The sequence below is a fragment of the Callorhinchus milii genome, unplaced genomic scaffold (genome assembly GCF_018977255.1).
Source record: "Callorhinchus milii isolate IMCB2004 unplaced genomic scaffold, IMCB_Cmil_1.0 Scaffold11, whole genome shotgun sequence".
NCBI classification, from domain to species: domain Eukaryota; kingdom Metazoa; phylum Chordata; class Chondrichthyes; order Chimaeriformes; family Callorhinchidae; genus Callorhinchus; species Callorhinchus milii.
In genome coordinates this window covers 729348-747365 of record NW_024704752.1, presented here as the reverse complement: position 1 = coordinate 747365, position 18018 = coordinate 729348, and the positions used below count along the sequence as shown (strand labels likewise).

Sequence of the window (18018 nt, the reverse complement as noted above, 5' to 3'; positions counted from 1 at the left end):
GATAGAGTTCCAGAGCCTTGGGGCTGAGAAGCTGAAGGCCCAGCCACCGATGGTAGTGCGGATAGGGCGGGGGATGTGGAGCAGACCGGAGCCAGAGGAATGGAGGGTACGGGCAGGTAGGTAGGGGGATAGTAGGTTGGAGAGGTAGGAGGGAGCGAGGCCGTGAATGGCCTTGTAGGTGAGGATGAGGATCTTGAAATCCATCCTCTGGGGGATGGAGAGCCAGTGGAGGCGAGCGAGGGCGAGGGTGAGGGTGAGGGCGAGGGCGGGAGTGATATGGTCACGAAGCCTGGTGCGGGACAGTACATGAGCTGCAGAGTTCTGAATGACTGCAGTGTGGAGGGAGGTGCCGGGAAGGCCGGCGAGGAGAGAGCTCCCATAGTCCAGCCTTGAGGTGATAAAGGTGTGGACTAGAGTGTCAGCAGCGTGAGGGATGAGGTAGTGCCGTTAGTCTGGCGATGTTCTGGAGGTGATGGAAGGCGGTGCCAGTTGTAGTGCGGATATGAGGGAGAAAGGACAGCTCAGGGTCGAACAGAACCCCGAGGTTCCTGATGGCTTTGAGAGGTGGAGAGTGCGGCCTTGGATGCTGATGCTGTCAGCGCCTGAGGTGCGGAGGCGCTCACGTGACCCAATCAGGAGGGCCTCCGTTTTACGCACGTTGAGCTGAAGAAAGTTGTCTCTCGTCCAGGACTCAATGTCGGACAGACAGCTGTCAGGACATCGGGGGTCGTGGAGTTGAGGGTAGAGGAGGAAAGGTAGAGTTGGGTGTCATACGCATACATGTGGAAGTTAACCCCATGTCTGCGGATGATGTCACCACAGGGGGAACATGTAGAGGGTGAAGAGGAAAGGACCAAGGACAGAGCCTTGAGGGACACCGCACGAGACAGTGCGGGGGGTGGAGGAAAAACCATTTGTGGAGACAAAGTGAAGACGGTGGGAGAGGTATGACCTAAACCACTCAAGGACAGGGCCTTGAAGGTTTAGGTGGGAGGACAAGCGGTGGAGGAGGATAGCGTGGTCGACCGTATCGAATGCTGCCGATAGGTCGAGGAGGACGAGGAGGCAGAGGGAGCCCTGGTCACAGATGGTCAGGATGTCATTGGTGACCTTGACCAGGGCAGTTTCTGTGCTATGGGCAGCACGGAAACCCGACTGAAGGGGTTCGAATAATGAATGGGTGGAGAGGAAAGAGCGCAGCTCGGAGGCCAAAACTCGTTCCAGGACCTTGGACAGGAAGGGGAGGTTGGAGGTGGGCGGTAGCTTGATAGCTGCGACGCATCAAGGGAGGGTTTTTTCAAGGTGGGAGTGATGGTGGCAGTTTTTAAGGGAATGGGAACAGAGCCAGAGGAGAGGGACAGGTTGACGATGTCTGTGATATGTGGGGCAAGGAGGTGGAGCTGGGAGATAAGGAGTGGAGTGGGGATGGGGTCAAGGGAGCAGGTGGTGGGTTTCAGGGATAGGATGAGTTTGGTGACAGAGGGTGGGGAAACGGGTACGAAAGTGTGTAGGGGAGGATGGGTAGGAGTCGGAGTGTGGGAGGGAGGGGGTGGGGGGTGGTTGGATGTTGGAGGGGAAGTGACCGCGGAGCGAATTCCCTTGATTTTGGATTCAAGGAAATCCAGCATCTCCTCGCAGTGAAGGTTGGAGGAGATGACCTGCCCGGGGTGGTGGGGGCGAAGAGGATTCGGGATGTGGTAGAAAACAGTAGCCTGGGGTTGATCTTCGCCTCCAGGATTATCCTGGAGTAGAAGGACGATTTGGCCGAGGCTAGAGTGGAGCGGTAGGTTTTGAGGAGGTCCAGCCAGATTTGTCGGTGGACCGTTAGGCCAGATTTGACCCAGGTGCGTTCAGCGGCCCCGCACCTGGCTCTTCAGTGAGCGGAGGTGGGTGGTGAACCAGCGGGAGGAGCGAGAGTAGGAGACAGTACGGAAGGTGATGGGGGCAAGAGTATCGAGTGTGGAGGAGAGGGTGTTGTGGAGGAGGGTGAGAGCAGAAGAGTGGTCAGTCAGGGTTGAAGGCCAGAGGGAGAGGAGTTCAGAGGACTCCAAGGCAGCGGTTAGGGATTGTGGGGGTAACTTCTTCCAGGGGCGGTAGAAGATGGTGGTGGGTCTGGTGGAGGTGGGGAGGGGGGTGGAGGTGCTGAAGGAGATAAAGTGGTGGTCGGAGACAGCCATTGTCGGTGATAGTGACATCCGAGACACTGAGGCCCCGGGTGATCACCAAGTCGAGTGGGTGGCCGTGACTGTGAGTGGGGGAGTTGATGTGGAGGGAGAGGTTGAGCGAGGAAAGCAGGGAAGAGAAGTCTGTGGAGATGGAGCAGGAGGGTGTGAAGTGTAGGTTAAAGTCGCCAGGATGATGAGGCGATCGGAGCAGAGGCAAAGAGATGTGAGGAGTGTTGAAATGTCAGAGATGAAGGTGGGAGAGGTTTTAGGGGGCCGGTAGAGGAGGAGGATTTTAAGTGAGAGGAAGGAGCGGTGGGAGAGGATGAGGTGCTCAAAAGAAGGGAAAGAGCCAGAGGAGTAGGGGGATAGGGCAAGATGCAGAGGGGGGAGGGTTTGGGGGTAGAGAGGAGGGAGGAGGGAGGGAGGGGAGGAGGGGAGGAGGGAGGGAGGGGGTTCGGATCATAGCCATAGTGCGCACGCGGGGACCGGGAGCGAGCGGTCAGGTGGATGGAAACATTATCCCATAGGCTGGGGCAGCCAACTCAACAGGACCAGTGGGGGGGCGCAGAGGTTTTTTTTTCTCGCGTGCGCACACTTCTGAAAACTTCAACTACCATGAACAATACCGTATACGAGTGTATATATATGAAACAATTTACATGGTTATTTTCATTTTGACTTTAATGAAGACATTATATGTTTACATTTTGCTGCACACGATCATATACCTGTAATGCGCAGTGCTTATTTATTTACAGGTACTTTGCCCATCAAGTGTTTTTTAGTATTCATTTCAGGTTTTATCAAAATAATGTAACATTTAGGAACAAAAATACAAAACAATAACCCAAAACTCGAGGCTAAAATAGCAAAGACTTCGACAGCAACGGTGTATTTCCCAGGAGAGCTGATGTAAACTGGTATAAAAGTGATCCAAACAGCACAAAAGATGAGCATGCTAAAGGTTATACATTGAGCCTCATTAAAGTTATCAGGTAATTTCCGAGCTAGAAACGCCAGCACAAAGCTCACTCCGGCCAGGAAAGCAATATATCCCGCCATAGAATAAAAGGCGCTCACAGAGCCCAGGTCACATTCCAGAATGATAATCTCTCTGTAATATTCTGTGTTTCTCATGGGAAATGGGTGTGATATAGTTAACCAGAGAGTACATATCAGGCACTGAACAGAGGTAAGGAGGAATACACTCCAACGCTGCTGAGCAGGCCCGAACAATTTGGCCATGTTGTTGTTTGGAAGAGTTGCCTTAAACGCCAGAATCACAAGGATTGTTTTAATCAAAATACAGGAAATACAGAGAACGAAAGCGATAGCGAATGCTGTGTGGCACAACATGCAAGCCCAGACTGAGGGCTCGCCAATGAAAGTCACTGAGCACAGAAAACACAGCGTTAATGCAAAGAGAAGCAGATAGCTGAGCTCAGAATTGTTGGCTTTAACAATAGGAGTGTCTCTGTGTGTGAAGAAGACAATGGCAATACTTATTGTGGTGCTCACTCCCACCAGAGCCAATGTCAGCAATACACCTCCCAGCATTTCGGTAAAGGAGAGGAACTCTATTTCCTTTGGTAGGCAACGATCTCTCTGCTGATTGGGCCAATATTGTTCAGGGCATTTAATGCAGTCTGTGGAATCTGGGAAAGGTACGATAATTCAGTAAGTATGGCATGAATATTACTAAAGGGAGTTTTCGAAATTCTCCTTCGGATCTCAACTCCTCAGCCTTCCTGGGCTCTTCCTCAGACTCACTGTCTAGTGCGCAACCTCGGCATCCAGTTCAACCCCCAACTGTCCATCCTTCCCCACATAAGGTCTGAGACGCTACCCTATGTGGAGGGCAAGTTGTTGTTGTAAATAGGAAGAGGAATTTTACACTCGCCTGTGATTTTGCTGATTTCTCCCTCAGCACATTCTGTACAGTCAAAGCAACACACGGGTTGGCCTTTTCTGGCAACTTTTCTTGTTCCATGTACACAGCTCTCACTGCAAACCGCACGTGGAACCTGAGTGTAGAAATGAACATTGTCGAATACTATAGTGCCAGCATACAGGTATTTAAAACAAATGTTCCGGAAGTTAACTAGTGCTAAAGGTTCCTGTAACTTTCTCCTCTTGGTGCCTTGTAATTGCCTGACACGCACTGATCTACCTGGACAGCCACGCAGAGTCGACTCCAATCTTCGATTGGCTGCAATGTTGCCTTGGACCCAACTCAAACTCAAGTACACTCCATTTATCTCTCTCCAGGCAGTAAAATCAGTCATTGGTCATTAGACATCGGACGTGAGCACATTGCTAATTGGATAACGGTTCCAGAAACATCTCAGGTGCAGCACGATGAGGATTACTATTACAGCAACACATCACCAGAAGAGTAAAACTAACCAAAAATGTACAAATGCCTTCAGCTTCTACACCTTGCACATTGAGCAGTACTTCCACCATTTTGAGATGCCCATCTTCAGGAGCAACGTGGCTCTCCCAATACCAATGAAGCTGGTACAATGCCCTTGACATGTAACCATGTGCTCCTCAACCCGGAATCCCAGCAGCTGTACTCCCAACTCGGTCTGTTCTTGATTACAAGAAATAGAAAAGACACACACGGGACATCTTCTTTCATTGCTTAATGGCGGTAACTGCTGTTAGGGGCCATTGGAAAGAGATGCCTACCATGAAGATTCCTCTGCCTCTCGGTCCTGCTTTGCAGGTCATTGTCGCCTCACAGGAATGGGGAGAGTTAGTTGTGAAGACAGCTGATATTGTGGAGGTTTTAACACATGTCCAACTCATTAATTGCTCCTGGAGCTTGTTAATGAGTTAGAAAAAAAGCGCATTCCTTTTCATGCCCAAGAAATCCAAAGCCTAAAGGATAATTCTGGACAAATTTATCAGCGTTTTATTCTTGTGGACAAAGGGATTCAGGGATATGGGGATGAGGCGGGTAGTTGGAGTTAGAATAGATCAGCCATGATCTTATTGAATGGCAGGGCAGGGCTCGAGGGGCAAAATGACCTACTCCTGCTCCTTAGAATTCTAATGTTCTTATGTTCTTATCAGGTGTTTAATATTTGAAATTTCTCTCCTATTTGTTTAGCATAGGGTTTGGAAAAGGGGAAAATAATTTAATAAATGCATGAGATATACAATAAGATTGGTAGTCACTTTGACCTCTACAACAACAACAACATCAAGATTCCATTTATAGAGCGCCTTTCACGTCGGGAGGACGTCCCAAAGTGCTGGACAGTTGGGTCAGGACCCGAGCATTGGGGGGAAATAGTCAGAGTGAGGGGAAGGAAGGGAGGGAGTGAGGAGGGGGGAAATGGTCAGGGTGAGCGGAGGGAAGGGAGGGAGCGAGGAGGGGGGAAATGGTCAGGGTGAGGGGAGGCAAGGGAGGGGGCAAGGAGGGGGTAGAGAGTTGAGAGGGGAGCTGAAGGCACGGTCATAGAGAAAGGTCTTGAGACCGGCCTTGAAGGAGGAAAGGGAGGAAGCGGAAAAGGCACTGGGGATGGAGTTCCAGAGCCTCGGAGCTGAGAGGCTGAAGGCCACCGATGGTTGGGCGGTTGGGGCGGGGGATGTGGAGCAGACCGGAGCCAGAGGAACGGAGGGTACGGGCAGGTAAGTAGGAGGATAGTAGGTCAGAGAGGTAGGAGAGAGTGAGGCCGTGAATGGCCTTGTAGGTGAGGATGAGGATCTCTAGTATGCACATTGGATGCTTTTTGTCATTCCTACTACCTTTTTACATTTTTAAAATTATTTTCATTTCGATTCCAGATTTCAATTCTGATCTAAACTAACAAGAATTATGTACCGTTTTTTGACGACTGCTCCACTCAATAGCTTCCTCATCCAAAGTGAGTTCATGACCAGGAGAAGCAGAGCCATCGTAGAAGCCAATAACACGAATTTCAGCAGCGCCTCTCGAATTGATTCCCCAGTTTAACAAGTCGTACGTGGCCACTGGATCTCCATTTTCATCAAAATAAACCCTGTCGCCGGATGTCGTTGTGAAATTCACTGACTGTAGGTAATGAAGTAACTTTGCAAAAATATAAAATACATGGTTTATTGGTTATAATGTCATATCTCTCATCAAACTTTTGAAGACCTTTTTTCGAAGCATATTTCTGAGTGATATCTTCTGATAGGCAAAGGTCAAGTTAAATGCTGTGTGCAACATGCAAATAATTTACAATTAAGCAATGTGGAAATTTGACAGGAAAGTAGATCTGTTGACTTATTAAACATTTCCTTACCTGCCATGGTTGAAGATTGGATACATGTGCACAGGTGTTGTTTATAAATGGTCCTTTTCCTTTCTCACACGAGATCATATTGTGAAGTGCATGAGCCACAGCGTACACTGCTTTATACACATTGTAGGAACTTCCATCCATAGATACCTCAGAATATGCATTGTGCAGAGCTGATAGTTTTTCTTGGCCGGTGCATTGTTGCAATGTAGATGCTGCAGTTATTTGGCTTGTGTTTCCTGACCAGAAAATACATTGGAACGCAGTTTCCCAAAACTCCTTCACTAAACTATTTCCGGGAAACCCAGAAGGATGAATTTGAAGCAGAAATTCTCGCAATCCTTTTACTTCGAACAAAGGAATTGAAGTGCCAATTGTCCCAGTGAGAAATCTTAAGGTCTCATCTGGAGAAATAATCTGTGCTGTTATCCAGGCCTCAGTTCCTATCCACTGAATTCCAGTGACATTTTGTCGTATAATTTCTTTGAGTAATATCCACATTTCTGCTGGCGCAGCAAAAGCCACGATCACTTTAGTTGTAGATGATTTAATTCTATTTATCATTTTTTTTATCTTTTCAAGAGAATCAGTTTGATGAAATGATTCCGAGAAGGCAATGCAAATGCCAAGTTCCTGCGCAATGTCTACAAATGCCTGCATTCCAAAGTTACCATAGTCATTGTTGCTTCTGATAGTCCCAATCCACGTCCATCCAAAATTTTTAACGATTTGAGCTAAAGCCTTGGACTGATGATAGTCACTGGGTATAGTTCTGTAAAACGTGGGATATTCTTTCCTATCACTGAGACAAGCACATGTGGAAAAGTAGCTGACCTGCAGTCGACAAAATAAGTGTAGGCAGATCATGAATCAGAATATAACTTTCATAATCTAAATACCTTGAATCAATAGTGACAAGTATGCCAGCTTGAGCATTCTTCAATCCAACCTTTCTGACCCGACCTCCTGGAGCCACTTTATTATCTTCCTTTCCTTGACTGCTTCATGGCCCAACTAAAGACCGTCCTCTTTGACCGTGTCTTCGGTCATTCTCCCAGCTCAACACACCCCTACTGCCCTCCAACTCCTTTGACTTCAATCCACAACTCAGATATGCTGCCCAGTGCCTGGGGACATTCTCCTGACGTGAAAGGCACTATATAAATGCAAAGTGCTGTTTATTGTTGTTGTTGCCTGAAGTGAGGAGCTATCATCAATTTAGTAAGATCTGCCCCACACATTGTGTATCAATGAAGGCTAGCAGAACAGATCTGTTTGAATTATTTTGCAGAACTAAAACATTAAATACATTTCAGTATCGTTTCAATGTGTAATATTTGTTCTAATTTTATTGTTTCTGTAGGATATTATAGTTTTATTTAGCTAAATTGTAATTTACCAAGTATTAACCAGTAACTAATTATGTGAACTTACCATTGGAATTCTGAAAGGAGCTATTAATCTTGCCACTGCCATGGATTCTGAGGATCCGTCAGCACCAACTAGAGCTGGGATACTGGGAGATTCTTGACAGTCATCGCCGCTCTCTGTTTCTTCTTCCTTTTGACCATTCATGAGACCCAGAGCTACCTTAGTTGCAATGGTGGAAGACCTGCAGGCATCATAAATGGTATAGCCCAGTGTAACATTCAGGAGTATCGCACTGTTCTCGTTTATTTCCTCAATTGCAAAAATCATTGTGTTCACAAGGCGAAAGACTCTGAAATCAAAACTGGGTGATAAATGGATGAATTAGGTCATTGCTCAACACAATTAACGCTAATATTGTTATTTTGTACAATAATGGGAAATATCTGTATGTTACCCTCAAAATAAATGTGAGACACCATCTTGAAAAAACGTAAATGCATTTTGATGTTAAATTCTTCCGCAAAATTAGCATAGATAATGAGTTGAATGTGAGCAGCATGAAATGTCAAATCAAAATACAGTATTGGGCAAACTGACTATTACATAGAATTACATAGAATATACAGGACAGAAACAGACCTTTTGGCCCAACTGGTCTTTGACAGCATTTATGCTCCACATGAACCTCCTGCTTACTCAACTTCCTCAGCCTTTCCTCAACTAAGCCTACCAGCAGAACCTTCTATGTCTTTCTCCCTCATGTAAGTATCTAGCTTCCCTTAAATGTATCTTTCCTATTCGCCTCAATTAATCTCCTTCCACATGCCGACCACTCTCTAGGTAATGAAGTCTCTTTTGACTTCCCTGTTTGATTTAGTGCTGACTATTTTATATTAATGGCCCCTGCTGTAGCGTTGCAGTTACTCAAATGCATCATGGACCTAAGATATTCGCAGTAATGATATCTGAAAATTGGAAAGTAATCCGAAGCTACACTGGACTTCTACGAAGGAAAATTGTGACTAACCCAGCAGCCAACTTACACAACAATAACAACGAACACTTATATAGTGTCCTTCACGAAGGGTAGTGTCTCAGAGCGCTCAGAGCACACAGCAATGACCCATACACAGCCGTGAAGTCATTGTCTGTATCAATAGAATAAACTCCCTTCTCTTTTCAAATAGTGCTATGAAATCTTCAACATTCAACAATAACAACAAAATTACGTGTGTATAGTGCCTTTCACGTTGGGAGGACATCACAAGGCGCTGGACAGAGAGTTATGGACCTGAGCTGGGGGTGGGGGAGGGTGGAGGGTGGGAAGCAGGGAGAACGAAATCACGGTCGAAGAGGAAGGTCTTGAGATGGGACTTGTAGGTGACATGGGAGGGTGCGAGGCAGAGGGAATGCGGGATGGAGTTCCAGAAGGTGGGGGCAGAGTGGCAGAAAACCCGCCCGACATTAGTGGGGTGAGCAAGGTGGGGGACGTGAAGCAGGTCCACTGAGCGGAGGGAGCAAGCAGAATGGTAGGGGATTAGGAGGTCTCAGAGGTCGGGGGGAGCAAGACCGTGGATGGCTTGGAAGGTGAGCACCAGGAAATTCAACTGCATCTTCTGTGTGATGGGAAGCCAGTGAAGATGAGCAAGAATGGGGGTGATAGGGTCATGGAGCCTGTTGCGGGAGAGGACACGGGCTGCAAAGTTCTGGATGCCTGTGGAGGGAGCTGTTGGGGAAGCCGACGAGCAATGAGTTTGCATAGTCGAGCCTCGATGCAATGAAAGCATGTATGAGGGTTTCGGCGGCCTGCCCCACAACATGGGGCTTGAACCATTTGGCTCAAAATTAAGAGTATTTCACAAAGAGATGGGAGTTTATTTTGGTGTCCTAGTCAACAATCCATCAATAAAATTAGTCATACTCTACATGGCTGTATTATGAGACGTTGCTACAGAACATAATCTCAGCACTTGACAGTATATCCTGTAAAGTGCTTTGAGGGCTATAACCAATGTGAAATGCGCTGGAGCAAACATAAGGATTATCGTAATGAAACCAGGCTGAAAGGACAGTAAATGGATGTTAAGAAAGGAAATAAAAATAAGTCAAGATCTTTGTAAAGACTTAGTGGAAATTATAGTATCTGGTATACACACATATATATTATACTATATATATTATATATATATTATATATAGTATATATATAATACTATATATAGTATATATATTATATGTTATACCATATATATATTATATATATTATATATATTATACTATATATATTATATATCATATATTATATATATTATATGTTATATATATATGTGCACAATTACCTTCTCTAGCCACTGATGTCATTATATGAAATAATTAACATGTCGCAATATTTTGTGATCACAATTTAGTTATCGAAATCCCATCGTGAGGGACCTGGGAGTGATTGCTCTACAAACAGTAGAAAAACAGACCATGTTCCATCATATTACAGAGCTCACCTTCTGCATTTTGTTTCTTCGGGTGCAGTAAAAAAAGAATTAATTTGAATTAATCGACCAGAGTGTAGACTAAAAATCCCCCCTAGAACGATATCGGCATCTTTCGATATTTGGGGTAAATTAAACTTTCCTTGTAGTTTGCAGGTGTCTTCATTTGATTCCCACATAGAACTAGCAAAGAGTAAGCACAAAAATAGCCGGTACATCGTAATACGTTTCGGAAACAGGTGCTGATTGTCTCTCTATTTGAATCCTGGCTGTTAATTGTGCAGATATATATAGTACATTCTCTTTGCAATGATTTGTGGGTCAATTTACTCATTCAAACAGATTTAACAATGCAAACCATAGGTACATCGTGATAATCCCAATGGATAAGAATCTCCTCACCTTGGAAATGGAAACAGGACGCTGGAGACCTCATGGACTTGTTTATGACTTTCAAATAACTCTATGCAAATCGATCAATATCACCAGCACTATTTTTCCTTTAGCATAGGAACCTGCTGACTAACAACAACAATAACAATTTACATTTGTTGGAGCTTTTCACGTCAGGAGGAGGTCCCAAGGTGCTGGCAAGCAGCTAATGTATTTTTTGAAATGTGTTTTGAAAAATTTCCATTCTTTTCATTTGTTTGCAGTAACTATAGATATATACATAATATACAAACTAAAGATAATACATACAATATATATTAGAAAATTAGAAAAATAATTTAAAAAATTAGAAAAATAAAATGATTGATAAGAATTCGTGCCAATGAAATGCGAACTGGTAGAAATTGGATAGGAAGGTGGCCTTCTTTTGCAAAGAATTCCGGAATATGGAAAAATGCTACCATAAAGCACATTGAACCTCATTTAACTGTAGCAATCCTAAATTAATACTATCCTTCATTATGTGTAGTCCTGTAGCTCAGTTGTTAGAGAACTCGCCTCGCAAACGAGAGACCTGGGTTGGATTCCCAGCAATGTGAAATGTTGGGTAAGTTTCAATCCACGATGATTTGTGGGACACTGCTGTGCACAATTGGCTGCCACGTTTTGGGGGGAAGTGGGGTAAGCAGGGTCTGGAACTGAACTGGCTGCAAGATGACATGTTTGCCAATCGCATATTGGAAACAAGCCTCTGTGCGGGTCGCCAGACCAGTTCCTGAGCCAGGTGGGTCAGCACTATTGCAGGGCACTGCTGACAATACAGCACAGCCTGGCTCATCGGCAGGACCTGGAACAGCAGACCAGTCACTGGGGTCAGAGAATCCTCCCACTCAGCTCCTGTTAGCCTTGTGAGCCAAAGCCCAAACTGGTAGGTTGGTCCCAGCTGGACAAAAAGTGGGAAACCTTGCCAACAACAACTTGCATTTATATAGTGCTTGATAATGCATGACGCCAAGCCGGAGGGAGGGCGTCGTGACTGTAGGCATTGTCAAACAGGAAGGTTTTCAGGCTCAGCCTGAAGATGGGGAAGGAAGGGGCAAAGTGAAGGAATAGAGCAAGAGTGTTCCAGAGTTTCTGGGCTTAGTGACTGAAAGCACAGCCACCAATGGTGGAACGGATGGCATGAGGGAACCAATCAAGTGGAGGCCGCGGGTTGTGAGGTACGGAGGTGCCAGGGCATGAGTGGATTTGAAAACAGGTATGAGGATCTTGAAATCAATCCATTTGGCAACAACTAGCCAGTGGAGCTTGGCTAGAACTGGTGTAATGGGGGTTTGGAGTATCATATAGGCGTGGGTGGCAGAGTTTTGGATCAGCAGGATCCTTTGCATGGTGGAACTGGAGAGACCGGCAAAGAGGGTATATGAGAAGTCCAGTTGGGAGGTGACGAACGCATGGACCAGTGTTTCGGTTGAGTCTGCCATAAGGTACGGTCAGAGGTGAACAATGTGGCAGAGGTGGAGGAAGATGATCCTGGTCAGAGAACGGATGTGAGGAAGGAGGGGCAGTTGAGCATCGAACCTGATGCCTAGGTTGTGCACTGGTTTGGTAACTCTGAGGGATAGGCTAGGGAAGTTGAGGAGGTCAGAGCCGCAGGATAGAAGTGCGCGAGCAAACATGTATGGGATCCATCTTGTCAACATTTTGTTGTACGAAGTTTTCACTCACCCAGGACTGCCAACAAGCCAAGAGAATATCGGCGGACTTGGATTCTCAGCTGGAAGAGGAGAAGTAGATTTGTGTAGGTAGGATTCGAACCAGACTAATGTGATCCAATTGGATGAATGAGGAGTGGCAGTTGATGAGGATGGATGGTTAACTGTGTTGAATGCTGCAGAGAGGTCCAGGAGGATGAGGAGGCAGACAGAGCCCTGATCACAGAGACAGAGGACGTAGGTTATGACTTTGACAAGTGCTGTCTCTGTGCTATGGGCGTGCTGGAGGGAGAGGGAGAGAAAAGCTGGTGAGTGACAAAGTGTTCCAGAGCTTTGGAAAGGAAGGGCTGGTTGGAAATGGTTTGGTAATTTGTGAAGTTGGAGGGTCAAGGGTGGGATTTTTGAGTAGGGAAGTAATCGGATCAAAGGAGTGTAGGGAGTGGGCAGTGGTAGGGGCCATGATGGAAGGAAGGGGTGATGTAGACGGTCTGGAATGTGTGGACCACCGCTAGGTCTCCGTCGTGTACAGCCAGTGACTTGGGATGTCCTCCTGACTTGAAAGGCGATATACAAATGTAATTTATTGCACAAAGGACCATAGGGGAGGAGCATGAAGCCAAGCAGATATCTTGATTGTTGACATGAAGAACTTTAGGACCATCTCGCACTTGGCATTAGAGGTGGGGATGGAGGCAGCTTAGGGTTGGTGTGCGGAGAAGGTGATGGATGGAGAGTTGGGTGATGAAGTACTTGGGGTGGATGCTTTGGGACAACCATCGCTGAGAGCCATGATGGAACTTGCAGAGGATGCAAAGCTGGAGCACAGGCAGGGCATGAAGGGATAAGGCGAGGAGGACAACGTGAGAAAATGCCAGATACGGGAGAAGAGAGTATGGGGAGTAGAAGAGGGAGTATTTTCATGGGGAGTGGCAGACAGCAATACCAATGGCGAGCTAAAAAAAGAGTGGTGGAGTGTGGACATGCCTTGTAGATAAAAGCAGTGAAACCCCAGAATTGGGACGCCTGGGTAAAGCGCCCCCCATCCCACCCCACCCCCACAATGGAGCTGCAAAAACTACCCCCGTCATAAGGGGCGTTGTTATGCATTGCATTGTGGGTATTGCTTCCTTTTTTCGGGTGTAATTGGGAGACGCTATACATGGAATATAATTGTGTCTCCAAACGGTGTGAACATATGTGAGTGGTCTCCGGATACCAAACGGGGAAGGCAATGCTGTCTAACACAGTGTATGCAATGCACACACACACTGGTATGTAATGCACACGTGGACATTTGCTCTGTCATTGAGGAGCATCCTGCCAATGTGCGCATATTGCACAAGTTGTAAATCTGTCGGTGTCTCACCTCAAAGTGTTGGCTCGAATGTAACATTAAATGTCTTGTGATCAAACTCCAGTTATTTTATGTTGGAAATCCTACCATGAACAATACCGTATACGAGTGTATATATATGAAAGAATTTACATGGTTATTTTCATTTTGACTTTAATGAAGACATGATATGTTTACATTCTGCTGCACATGATCATACACCTGTAATGGGCAGTGCTTATTTATTTGCAGGTACTTTGCCCATCAAGTGTTTTTTAGTATTAATTTCAGGCTTTATCAAAATAATGTAACATTTAGGAACAAAAATACAAAACAATAACCCAAAACTCGAGGCTAAAATAGCAAAGACTTCGACAGCAACGGTGTATTTCCCAGGAGAGCTGATGTAAACTGGTATAAAAGTGATCCAAACAGCACAAAAGATGAGCATGCTAAAGGTTATACATTGAGCCTCATTAAAGTTATCAGGTAATTTCCGAGCTAGAAACGCCAACACAAAGCTCACTCCGGCCAGGAAAGCAATATATCCCGCCATAGAATAAAAGGCGCTCACAGAGCCCAGGTCACATTCCAGAATGATAATCTCTCTGTAATATTCTGTGTTTCTCATGGGAAATGGGTGTGATATAGTTAACCAGAGAGTACATATCAGGCACTGAACAGAGGTAAGGAGGAATACACTCCAACGCTGCTGAGCAGGCCCGAACAATTTGGCCATGTTGTTGTTTGGAAGAGTTGCCTTAAACGCCAGAATCACAAGGATTGTTTTAATCAAAATACAGGAAATACAGAGAACGAAAGCGATAGCGAATGCTGTGTGGCACAACATGCAAGCCCAGACTGAGGGCTCGCCAATGAAAGTCACTGAGCACAGAAAACACAGCGTTAATGCAAAGAGAAGCAGATAGCTGAGCTCAGAATTGTTGGCTTTAACAATAGGAGTGTCTCTGTGTGTGAAGAAGACAATGGCAATACTTATTGTGGTGCTCACTCCCACCAGAGCCAATGTCAGCAATACACCTCCCAGCATTTCGGTAAAGGAGAGGAACTCTATTTCCTTTGGTAGGCAACGATCTCTCTGCTGATTGGGCCAATATTGTTCAGGGCATTTAATGCAGTCTGTGGAATCTGGGAAAGGTACGATAATTAACTTTCGCATGAACATTGCTAAAGAGGTTTGTTCAAATAGTGTAGACAGGTATGAACACACCTGTGATGTTGCTGATTTCTCCCTCTGCACATTCTGTACAGTCAAAGCAACACACGGGTTGGCCTTTTCTGGCAACTTTTCTTGTTCCAGAAATACAGCTCTCACTGCAAACCGCACGTGGAATCTCAAAATAAAAATAAAACTTGTCAAATAAAATGATGCAGATGAAGTAATCAGTAATGGTTTCAGTCAATGCATTTTTTCTAAACAACACAAATGAACTGATTAGAAATAAGTGTTGTCCCAAAGCTGTTTAATTCTACACCTCAACCCTGAAACTCTCCCTCAGTACCTCAAATACATACTATCGCTCGGTCTTCAATTTGAATGTCAGAACCTACCACACCGACAGTAACCTTCCCACTCTCTCATTCCCTCAACTCAGGGCCTCTACTGTAAAGCAATCGAAGTCGCTATTGTATGTGAAGGGAACAATACAAATGCAATCTGCTTCAATGTTTATGAACATAAAATTAGATAATCAAGAATCAGATTATATATTTTTATAAACTAAAGGGATTAAGGGATATGTGGATTAGGCGGGTAAATCGAATTAGGTTAGAAGATCAGCCATGATCTTATTAAATGGCGGGGCAGGCTCGAGGGGCCGAATGGCCTACTCCTGCTACTATCTCTTAAGTTCTTATAATAATCCTTGCGTTTCATACAGCGCCTTATCACATCTGTGAGACGCCTCAAAGTGCTTCACAGGATACATTGCAAAGTGAAATAACTGTATATTCTCTGGGCAAAATGCAGCAGCCAATTGAGCAGAGCCCTCCGAACAGTCGTGGATTGAGTGTCCAAATTATTATAATTATTACCCCCAGAGTGACCCACCGATCGACTAACAACCAAGTTCCTACTTAAGTCTTCTTTGACATTCTCCTTCATGGCAATTGAAATTCAAGTTTCTTTCTAAAGCAAATAGAAAACTACCTCAGTTTGACCATTGCTCCACACGATAGCCTCCTCATTCACCGTAAGCTCCCGGCTTGGAGATGCGGAACCATCGTAGAAGCCAATTACACGAGTTTCAGCAACGCCTTTCAAATTCTTTTGCCAGTTTATCAAGTCATACTTGGCCACAGGGTCACCGTTTTCATCAAAATAAATTCTGTCACCGGATTTAGATGTAAAATTTACTGACTGTAGGTAATGGAGAATCTGTACAACAATATCAAAGAATATGATCAAATGTAAGGCAGCATTGAGGAATCATAACGTCACATTACATGAACGATAATGTTTATTCTATGAGATGGTTAGTAACAACAATCGTCAGTAGGTTGACATATTTCAAAAAATACACAGAGCATTGGTTACCAATACAGATATGTTTTATGTACGAATGTTTCCTTACCTGCCATGGCTGAAAATTTGATGTGTGTGCACAGGTGTTGTTCATAAATGGTCCTTTTCCTCTCTCACACAAAAGCAGATTGTGAAGTGCATGAGCTAAAGCGTACACCGCTTTGTATACGTTGTAGGAAATTCCATCCATAGTTACATCAGAATATCCATTGTGTATTTCTGTTACATCTTCTTTGCCGGTGCATTGCTGCAATGTGGATGTTGTGTTTGTTTGGCTTGTGTTTCCTGACCAGAAACTACATTGGAACGCAGTTTCCCAAAACTCCTGAACTAAACTATTTCCGGGAAACTTAGACGGATGAATTTTCAGAAGGAATTCCTGCAATCCCTTTACTTCTGCTGAAGGAATCGCTGGGCCAATTGCTCCAATAAGAAATCTCGCATTTTCATTTGGGGCAATAAGTTGGGCTGTTATCCAGGCTTCAGTTCCCACCCACTGTATTCCAGTGAGGTTTTGTCGTATTACTTCTTTGAGTAATAATTGCATTTCGGTGTGGGCAGCAAAAGCCACCACAACTTTTGTGGTCGATAACTTAATTATATTTACAATTATTTTTAACTTTTCAAATGGATCTGTTCTATAAAATGATTCCGAGAAGGCAATGCAAATGCCAAGTTCCTGCGCAATGTCTACAAATGCCTGCATTCCAAAGTTACCATAGTCATTGTTGCTTCTGATAGTCCCAATCCACGTCCATCCAAACTTCTTAATGATTTGAGCTAAAGCCTTGGACTGATGGTAGTCACTGGGTATGGTTCTGTAAAACGTGGGATATTCGTTCCTGTCACTGAGACAGACGCAGGTGGAGAAGTAACTGACCTGCCATTGATCAGAGATTTAGACAGAAAACAGTTAGGATCTGAATAAAAACATTTTTGTTTTACACACGTTTGATGAGTATTACAGTTTCCAATCTCAAGCATTCCAGTATAGTTAATCATCAACTAAGGCGTCCTTAAGTAAGACGCTGTCATTGTTTTTGGAGGGAGGGGAGGTGTGGAGTGTTAGAGATGCAACAATATGTAAGATAAATTTAGAAGAATAGGACAATGTCCATTTATTACTACAATGTTTAACATATAACAGACGTGAATACATCATTGTATATTTAATCCACAATACTTGTATTGGTTTTAGATTGAAATGTTTGTGAAATGTTAAATATTTATTTTCTGTTCAGAGAGTAACTGACTTTGCACCAATATGAATATGATAACGTACCATTGGGATTCTGAATGGACCAATTGACCTTGCAACAGCTATGGAGTCTGAGGATCCAGCAACACCAACAAGAGCTGGGACATTAGGAGGCTCTTCACAGTTATGGTCATCCTCTGTTGCTCCTTGACCGTTCACAAGGCTCAGTGCTACTTTAGTGGCAATATTGGAAGATCCGCAGTCATCATAAATCTTATATCCCAGAGTAATATCAGGAAGCAGTGCCGGGTTCTGGTTTATTTCCTCTATTGCAAACATCATCGTATTGACCAGACGGAAGGCTCTAAAATCGAAACTGCACAAGAAATCCACCATTAATGTTGCAGTTATATCAGAGTCCTGTACATTGAATGACAGCTTCAATAAGGTGCTTTTTGAATAGAATGGGCCTTTGAGACCACAATCACTGCATTGCATAGAAAACCCAGTGATGCACCTTGAGATGTCCTCTCGAG

General features: G+C 44.7%; 2 protein-coding genes across 2 annotated transcripts; both read right to left on the bottom strand.

Annotated features, from left to right (window-relative positions):
* Positions 1–2909: 2909 nt before the first annotated feature.
* LOC121849894 (extracellular calcium-sensing receptor-like) lies at positions 2910–8152 on the bottom strand. Its single transcript, XM_042339202.1, has 5 exons — positions 7877–8152; positions 6446–7276; positions 6001–6228; positions 4066–4189; positions 2910–3820 (listed from the first exon to the last, which is right to left on the bottom strand). The coding sequence occupies exons 1-5, from the start codon at positions 8138–8140 to the stop codon at positions 2910–2912; spliced, it is 2358 nt and encodes a 785-aa protein (XP_042195136.1). The 5' UTR covers positions 8141–8152.
* A 5825-nt stretch (positions 8153–13977) lies between these two features.
* On the bottom strand, positions 13978–17851 carry LOC103172171 (extracellular calcium-sensing receptor-like). The gene is made up of 5 exons (XM_042339169.1): positions 17567–17851; positions 16334–17164; positions 15910–16137; positions 14971–15094; positions 13978–14888 (listed from the first exon to the last, which is right to left on the bottom strand). Exons 1-5 carry the CDS (start codon positions 17822–17824, stop codon positions 13978–13980), a joined length of 2352 nt encoding a protein of 783 aa, XP_042195103.1. The 5' UTR covers positions 17825–17851.
* Positions 17852–18018: the final 167 nt, after the last annotated feature.

Bases quoted from the DNA above. Each gene is read 5' to 3' on its own strand.
- LOC121849894 (XM_042339202.1), bottom strand. From the start codon at position 8,140: ATGATTTTTGCAATTGAGGAAATAAACGAGAACAGTGCGATACTCCTG. The intron at 6,229-6,445 runs GTAAGGAAATGT...ATTTTTGCAAAG, and splicing joins CCAATCTTCAACCATGGCAG to TTACTTCATTACCTACAGTC. The intron at 4,190-6,000 runs GTACATAATTCT...TTCTACACTCAG, and splicing joins GGAGCAGTCGTCAAAAAACG to GTTCCACGTGCGGTTTGCAG.
- LOC103172171 (XM_042339169.1), bottom strand. From the start codon at position 17,824: ATGATGTTTGCAATAGAGGAAATAAACCAGAACCCGGCACTGCTTCCT. The intron at 17,165-17,566 runs GTACGTTATCAT...GATCAATGGCAG, and splicing joins GTCCATTCAGAATCCCAATG to GTCAGTTACTTCTCCACCTG. The intron at 16,138-16,333 runs GTAAGGAAACAT...ATTGTTGTACAG, and splicing joins CAAATTTTCAGCCATGGCAG to ATTCTCCATTACCTACAGTC.